The sequence below is a fragment of the Musa acuminata genome, chromosome BXJ3-11, assembly GCF_036884655.1.
Source record: "Musa acuminata AAA Group cultivar baxijiao chromosome BXJ3-11, Cavendish_Baxijiao_AAA, whole genome shotgun sequence".
NCBI lineage: Eukaryota > Viridiplantae > Streptophyta > Magnoliopsida > Zingiberales > Musaceae > Musa > Musa acuminata.
Window position 1 is genome coordinate 11,288,369 of NC_088359.1, and position 9,011 is coordinate 11,297,379.

The 9,011-nt window shown below is 39.9% G+C and overlaps 2 protein-coding genes across 2 annotated transcripts; one reads left to right on the plus strand and one right to left on the minus strand.

Annotated features, from left to right (window-relative positions):
• The first annotated feature begins 2,660 nt into the window (after nt 1-2,660).
• On the plus strand, nt 2,661-5,440 carry LOC135586843 (uncharacterized). Its single transcript, XM_065174375.1, has 6 exons — nt 2,661-2,887; nt 3,354-3,477; nt 3,583-3,709; nt 3,805-3,899; nt 3,948-3,969; nt 5,094-5,440. Exons 2-6 carry the CDS (start codon nt 3,421-3,423, stop codon nt 5,258-5,260), a joined length of 468 nt encoding a protein of 155 aa, XP_065030447.1. The 5' UTR covers nt 2,661-2,887; nt 3,354-3,420; the 3' UTR covers nt 5,261-5,440.
• A 794-nt stretch (nt 5,441-6,234) lies between these two features.
• Nucleotides 6,235-8,711, minus strand: LOC135652750 (putative pentatricopeptide repeat-containing protein At3g28640). Its single transcript, XM_065173971.1, has one exon. The coding sequence runs from the start codon at nt 8,306-8,308 to the stop codon at nt 6,764-6,766; it is 1,545 nt and encodes a 514-aa protein (XP_065030043.1). The 5' UTR covers nt 8,309-8,711; the 3' UTR covers nt 6,235-6,763.
• Nucleotides 8,712-9,011: the final 300 nt, after the last annotated feature.

The window sequence follows — 9,011 nt, forward strand, 5'->3', positions numbered from 1 at the left end:
ACCTGCCCGACGTCCAATCTTCTGACATGTTCCTTCGGCACAACATGATTTTCCTGCTTTAATTGTCTCATCCTGATCGAAGCACCCTACATCACTCAAAACGCAGATTAAATCATAAACATATATCAAGGAGTTTCATCATCAAAATACGAGATTCAACACCAATAAGAACTAATGAGAGATTTTTAGATAGAGATTCAATAATCTAATAGGCTTGAGTAGTTGGATGGAGATCCAATACTCAAGAGGGTAGGATCTATTAGGGTTAAGTTGATAAGGGGCCTTCATAAATAGGAGAGAACTAAAGAGTCATAGGCTAAGCTTCTTGGTTGTCACCTCCTATTCTCTTCTCCTTTTCTCCCCCTCATATAGTACGTGTGAAAATTTGGGTGGCGATTCAAGAAGCATCTTCGTAGCCCTTGCCGTGTGGATCACCGTTAGAGATGAAGACATTTGACCTCCTTCATCTTCTCCCACAAATCTGTAAGAATTTAGGGATATACGATCTCCCTAAGTAACACAACTATCTCATATATGGTTTTCAATTTCATGGGTTTTTTACGCATAAATCTTCGCATGACAATGAATACCTTTTGAGAAATTTGGATTTTTATTTTATATTCTTCCACTGCACACGTTATGTTGCCCCTAGATTTTTCTATAATTTTAAACATTAATAAACTATAAGGGCTTAAGAAATCTACGATCAAAATTACAAAGATTAAAAATAGACCTTATTCCTAATGTCCGTTAACTCTTCGTATGTATGTATACTCATCAACCTTTCAATCATCATATAATGTTTTCTTAATCTCCTCTCTAATCATAATCAAACTCTTGTTATAATTTTACGGACCAAATATCAAAATCTAGTTGATAGAATGCTCTTCACTTTTTTATTTTTTTTTCTCATATGTTGATTTCGAGTAGTAGGAATCACTCCATGTGATATGATGGTAGCCTTTAGACCATGTTTTGTCAACGGATGGGAAAAAGTGTAAAACATTCTGTCAGCTAGCTTTTAATACTTGGTCATTGAAATTATAACAACGATCGACCCACTATTTTATTCTCTACAAAAGTTGATATAGAGAAACATCCGTAGATGACAAACCTAAAATGTATATTGATTATAACTAAGAGGAGGTTAAGAAAGTGTTGTATAGTGATTGGAAGGCTGATCAATGTATAATGCAGTTATACTAATCATCCATATACATACAGATATATACAAATCATTTGTGGATGATTGAATATAATAGGACAATAGCCCATATGGACTAAGATATTTATAATATAGGTATATTTAAATTTTATTAAGTTTGGATACTGAATAATCAACATTTATAATATGCTATATTAACAAAATCATTAATGTTGTAGCATATTACCTAAATCCTATTATCGTTATAGTCAACTCGATCAATTTTGTTATGAGCGTTAAGGAATGTTATTTATAGACTCTCACTACAAAGTAATAAGATAATCAACACTATAATGGAGGGTTGATATTCCAAGAATATATTAGCTCAGTCTGCAGTTATATAGCTATATCGTGTTATTATTGTATGGATCCTGATAATATAATCTTATTTGATTATAAATTCAAATGATTAGTAATGATTTTTATAATAATAAAATAATATATATTTTTTTATAATTGAGTGTGGCTATAATTTGGAGGGCATACCTAATTAAAAAAGATGTAATGTGTGTACTTTCATACGACATTGATTGGATATGAACATAATTAGTCAATATTCTTCTATTTACAAAAGACTATTATATAGATAGATGAAGAAAGTTGCATATGTACATATAATATATGTGTAAGGTTGCAATATGTCAAACTTGATAAGAAACAAAAGATTAATTTCTTTAGCCCTGGAATACTATAACGAAGATTTTTTACCAATGAAATGAGTTAAAGCAATAGAGAACCAAGGGTATCCTTTGCTTGAAAATACATGATAACTTTAGGATGGGATATGGACAAAGAGTAGTATTTTATATATATCACATAAGATTCAGACCATGAAATTTGAGGATCAACGATAAAGTTTATATTCACAAGGATAAAAAAAATGAGAAAGTATTCGATAACTTCAAGCAAATACAACTGAGCCTAAATGATACAAACACAAAGTGAAACTCATTATATTAGCAAATTTCGTAGAGAATCCTATAATTAGTAGATATAAAATGATAATTAATTTTTTTGCTTCCTTAGGTCGATGGTTCTTATAATATAGAATAGTAGATAGCAGTTTCAATACTCTCACCTCTCCACCCATATATGTCATAATCATATATGCCTGAAAGAGGTTCTTTGAATACTTTTCTTTCATAACAATTAGGTAACAATTATTACCACACATCAATAATACATAATTTATTAATATACTATGTTATCGTAATAGTTTTGTGTCGGATGAATATTCGATATATAAATTTATAGGATCGAGAATTCTAATCGGAATTCCATTTTTTTAATGATAAAACTATATATATATATATATATATATATATATATATATATATATATATATATATATATATATATATATATATATATATAATTTGCTTTTATGTATTACTTAAATTATTAAAATATTTAAGTTCGATACATCATTTAGCATCTCAACTCGTATCATCTTTTTAATAATTCAAGATCAACGGAAGACTCGACCTTTTCCCAATCGCTTCAAGCCGAAGGCGAAACCAAAGCCCCGCTACCGCCGGCCAGTTCCAGAAAGCCGGTCATCGCCTGCCGCCTTTCGGGTCTCTCAAGCCAGCCTTCGACGATGAGCCACCCTCCTCCGGTTCTCAAGCCTTAGCTGTCGTTGCCATTGCGATCCTGCTGCAGCAGCACAGCCGCCTCCCTCTGGTACACTTTCCTCTCCTCTCCCTTTTCTGTGTAATAGCCACTCTCCCAGTGCCTTCCCTTTTCCCCCTCTGTGATCGTTGTACAACCAACCTCTTATTCCCAGCCACTTCCTTCTCCTCTCTTTATAATCGAAGAACAACGATCTCAGAAAGGGAAACTTCAACGTTTAGTTACTATTCTCAAGCCTTCGACATTGTTTGTTGATTCTGCTAGTTGCGTTATTGTTGGAGCAACAAAATCGAGATATACATGTGAGAAGAAGGAAAAGAAAACATATTAAAATGATATAGAAAATACTGATTCATTATTGATTCTGAGATTCCTTTTGTTTATCTCTTATAGCTTCATTTAATTTGGGATAAGAATCGAGTTCAAACTTCAACTTTAGAAAACTAGGCATGGATAATTGGGTTCAAATTAAGAATTTATAGATCCATGTGCATTAACTAGCCACTTCTCCAAGCAGTTGTTGCATATGCAGCAGTAGCAAATAATCATCGACACATGGATGCTTGAATCTTGATGATATTGATATGGACCTCACTCCTTTCAAGTTGGATGCTGATGAACTTCTAGATGAGTTCACCGAGGTAATTTCTTCTTCTCAAATCTTGTCTGCTTTCTTGATCTTCTTCAAACCAAAATGCATGTTTTAGTTTATAGAGAGCTTACATCGTCGTCTCTTGAACTGGCAGGGTAATTATACCACACTGGCAGATATGAAGAGGGTGTGGATGGCCAAGAAGTTCTCTTATATTTATGAGGCTAAACCTACTTCTAATGAAGCCTTCTTTATGCAGTCACTTTACTCCTATTCTATTCGTATGTCTTATCACCATAATTCCCATTCTAGTTTTTATATGCTTGTTTTTATGAATAGAGACAATTAGTGATGAATGTCTATATGGTGTCGACAGGTGCATTGTTAAGGAGATTGGGTGGTCTCTATTGCCTTTACTGCCTCTATGAGACTCAACCATATAAACCTGCCTTCAAAATTTATTATCTCTTTGTATGCTCCAACGCTATTTGATTCTTAAGCTCATTTTTAATGTCTTAGATATCAGTTCCATGGGTCTTTGGTGATTTTGGCACTGTTTAATTGCCTTTGCTGCATCTTTCATGTTTATTAGCAACTTTCCTTACATATTTACACATTTGGTTCTCATCAGTTATTTATCGAGCAAAATAGTGCATTTGCCACAACTAGACCCTAAGCATCTTAGTCATGTCATTTAGGCTTGATGGTGAGATGTGCATTGCGTGCCTTGTATCAAATTTTCAACTTGTTGAGGAGCTTGTATTTATCACTGAAGAAAATCGATCTCTTCTATCTTTTCCTGATTGTTGTATAAGGAAAGTACTCATCATTTTTGTCTTTGGAGGCACTATATTCTAGTTAATAAACTGGATCATTAGTCTGCCAAGCTAAAATTACTCTTGAACAATAAATTTAGAGTCTATCTTATGATTGTTTCAACTATAAGCATAATAGGACATACACCTCTATTCTATGACTGTTAAAAAGGTTAAACTCAGGCCTAGGAATTGCTCAATTTTCAGTCAGATTTACTAACTAAATGTGGGAAAGCTCTGGAGTAGTATTTTAAAGTGAGGAAATTAAGGGTAAAAAAGTTCTGTTAATCGAACAATTTGCTTTTTATCTATCAAACCAATTATGAAATGGGAACTTTATGCTGGGTGCTGTCATCATAATTACCTTAATGTCTGTTCTTTGAGTGAAGTTAAAAGGGTTAACTTCATTATAATTACCTTAATTAACTTTAAGCTGGTGCTTTATAGAGTATCTGTGGTCAATTGGTTAAGAGGAATCAATATAATTTGTTTCTAGAAGGTAAATTATTGATTATGCCCAACTCAAGTGACTTTTTTTGCATAATTTAGGCAAATATCTAGACTAGAATTGATTTCCATGTCAGTTAGGCATGTTTTAGAAGCATGATTTATCTATCCTAGGATATCAGGACATTGCTTCAACATTTTGAAATTTGTCATGTTAGTATTCTTGTGTTTTCTTCAGCCTTTTGGCATATTGACTAAATATCTTTCACCTTTAAAATATAGCTCAACATCTATCTTTCAGTGTGATACCATGTTCATTCTAGAAAATTTTTAGTTTCTTATTCTTGTGTTTTCCTTCACTGAAAAAGTTTTCTTCTCTTGTCATTCTTTTCTCCTATAAAAGAAGCTACTGATACGATGGATGTCGAGGATGCAAAACACATTATAGAAGACAATAAGTTGGTGGGAGACATGGTAGATGATATCGTGAAAGACTGGGATGCTCAAAAGGAGACATTTTATAAGCAGACTAGCATTATTATCCACAACGAATTAGGTGGCGATCGATGATTTTGATGAGTTGGAACACCTCTTAAACGAGTGACATACATCTCAATATTGACAACCTTTGAACATGCTTTTGCTGCCCAAATATTGGAGTTTCCATTCTCCTCAGGTATCTGAACTTCTAGAGAATTTTGTTGATACTCTGCTGCTTATATGGCATTCCTTACATTCCTTGATTTTTCATCTCTTGCTTATATTCTTGAATGCAATTATAAGTTTCTCTGAAGGTATGCATATTGTTTAAGATTTGTGGCTCTTCTAAATTATATCCATTATGTCCCCTTACACCCACCCCCGCCTCAATTCCGGGGTGCACATTCTTGCTAACATAGGGTGGGTCAGAGGTCTTACTCAATTTTTTTGGAAGCTCATGGCTCCACTCCCATTGATACTTCGGCTTAATGAATAGTTTTTCCTCTTTTCAAAAAAAAGAAGAAGAAAATATTAACAGAAAAAGAAAACGAACCAAAATTTCCTGTACTCAAATCTTTACAATCCCTCACACAACTCAAGATATGTAAGTAAATAAAAATAATAATATCAATGCCAAAAAGGGCCGCTTGAAAGTTTATATTATGCTGTCAGTGAGATTGCCATGGACTTTAATGCATTGAGTAGGTAACAGAAAGCACCATGACTTGAATCTAAACTGCAGGCTCCGTCTGCAATGCGCATCATAGACATTCCTTAGAGCTTAACAGGGCAGGAATGTTCATAGAGCATTCAACCTTTACTCTCAGAAGATTATGCCAAAATTACTTGAATCTTGTCCTAATCATTTATCTTACAAGAAAAAAAATCATAGAGCGAGACAACAAGCAAAGATAATTGAAATTGATGATTCCGACTGACAGTAATTTTATTGAGACTTACCGTTTTATTGTTATTGTATGACTGACAGTTACTTCATTTCTCAAGCTGTTCTGAGGATCTGCAGCAAATGACTGCTATAAATCGAAAGCATATGATCCGTAATGGAAACTTGAAAACAAATTCTCAGTAATTGAAACTATAATGTGCTACAGAGATGTCTGAGCAAAATGTTCATCCTCAGAGAAGGCATTTCGAAGAGGAAGGAACTCCCTGAGACACTTTCAGTCCACAAAAATCAATTGTCTCAAACTTAAAATTCCAAGAAATTTCTAATATAAGAATTCCATAACATTCTCTTGCTCAAAAATATCCTCAAAAAAATCAGTTTTTTCTCTGTTGCCATAACTGAGAATCTCAGCGTGACTCTGTTTTCTGATCTGTATACTTCAGTTGACTTCTGACCTCCAGTAGATCAATGCTTCACGAAGAGAGACTACATACAGTGCAGGATTCGTCCTCATCGACAAACAATTGGTTCTGTCCACAAGCTGATGCTCATGAACTCGGTTTAAGTGATGAGCCAACATGACATTCCAAGTCTCACAAACATCAGCTATTCCGCTGTATGATTCAACTTGTTTGGTGGGCTTCATGTCATCATCTTGTTCATATCTCTACGAGCAATCCTCCACCTCATAACTCATCCTCAGAGCAGGGGCGCATATGATCTGCCAACACCTCCAACATCAGGCATATCTCCAGCCGCTGAGGGTGCACTTGATCCCCTGCCACAAATGAGCTCACATTCCCATCCACCTCAATCGCGCTGCATGCAGGCGTCTTCTTGATCCCTCTGCTACCGATCAGCTTGCGAATCCTGCGTGCGTCCTCCTTCCTGTCAGCATTGAGATAGATGTTCGACAACTGGACATAAACACCTTCATCATCTCCGTCGCCAGCCGCAAAGCTCTGCAGCTCTGCAACAGCAACCTCGGCGAGTTCCGTGTTCCCATGTATCCTGCATCCTGTGAGCAACGAGCCCCACACTGATGCCAGAGGCCTCATCGGCATTTCACGTACGAGATGTAGTGCCTCGTCCAGCCGACCCGCTCTGCACAGCATATCGACAGCGCAGCTGTAGTGCTCGTGCTCGGGGATCACCGAGTGTCGAGCCTCCATTTCGGCCAGAAGCTGTAGGCCGTCCTCCACCAGGCCAGCATGAACGCAGGCAGCGAGCGCCCCAAGCAGTACAATCCCATCCGGGCGCAGGCCATCCTCCTCCTGCATCCGCCGCAAGCAAGCCATTGCCTCCTTGGAGAATCCATGCATGGCGTACGCGCCGATCATGGTGGCCCACATGTGGGTATTCCTCTCAGGCATCGCGTTGAACACGTCGACGGCATCCTTTATGCACCCACACTTCGCGTACATGCTCACGAGAGCCGACCCCAGGAAGGTGTCCCATAGGAATGAGGGTCCCTTCCCCTCGACGAGCTTGTGAATTCGAACGCCCTGCTTGAGAGCACCGGCGTGTGCACAAGCCGTGAGAGCGGTGGTGGCGGCGAACTCGTCCGGCTCGATGCGGGAGATCAGCAAATGGTCGAACAGTCGCAGCGCCTCGGAGGGTAGACCGGCGCGGATGAACGCGTTCATGAGGACGTCGTAGTGGACGGCGTCTCGCACGGAAATTTCGTCGAATACTTTGGCGGCCTCGTCAGTGGCGTTGCAGTAGAGCCGCAATACGGCGGTCTGGACGTAGTGGTCGGCGGAAAAGAGGCCGTTCTTGACGACGAGGGCGTGGATCTGGGCGCCGGTGGCGAGGGAGCCAGAGGCACCGCAGGCGGCGAGGGCGAAGGGGAAGGAGTGGTGGTCAGCGGCGGCGGAGGCGGGCGGGGCGCGGAGGAGGAGGCGGAAGAAGGAGAGGGCCGCGGCGGGGTCGGGGCCGCGGGCATGGGCGCGGATGAGGGCGTTGTGCATGAAGGAGTTGGGAGGGGAGGGGGAGCGGTGGAAGAGGAGGGAGGCGTAGGCGAGGGCAGGGGGGCGGAGGGAGCAGGCGGCGAGAATGAGGCGGCTGAGGGCGAAGGGGTGGCGGTGGAGGCCGCCGGAGACGAAAAGGGCGTGGGCGGCGCGGAGGTGGCGCTCGGTGGAGCAGCGCCGGAGGAGGGCCATGCAGCGGTTCCATGCGCGCGGCGGGACGGGGACGGGGACGGGGCCGTGCGCCGGGGCCTCCGCCACCATGTGGGTTCGACTTGGGTCCGTTCCATCGAAATCGACGGGATCGGCCGGCTCATGTAGAAAGACATGAGAAGGGTGGAAATTAATGCAAATTGAATTAGTAGATTTGAGGATGCAAATAGTAGTATATTTACTTATGGGAAATTCTAAAAAAAATATTAGTCTTGCCAAATTCTCATATAGCTCTCATTGGTTGTCATCCAACGTCACCTCTTCCCTTGCCCACCTCTGCAATGGGGCACCTCCCTCCTATCCTTCGCTCGTTGCTCTTGCCTCTATCCTGTCATCGTCACTTTCGCCCCATTTCTCCCACCCACCTTACTTGTCATCTTTGTCTCATCATTCTCGTCATTCCTATCATCACATTTGCAGGGGGCTATAGGCAAGGGGGCACAAGCACCCCCCTTGGTGTCTCCATCGTTTCTATCGTCGATCTCAGTGGAGGAGGTTACGAGTGAGGACAATAAGTGTGAGGTGTGCAAGCGATGATGGTAGAGGAAGAGGGGAGGGAAGGTGAGGGCGATTGTACGAGGCGTAGTGTTATAAATGAAACTATAAATAAAATATTCGATGTAATATTTGTGTATATCCATGTCTTTCGATTTTGTTCATGCTTTTCACAGTATGTAGGGGGCTTGTAGTAGACTTGACAGTCCTATTTTGGTTGGCTTTTGTGATCGTTTCAAGCTTGTAAATGTATGTTGTA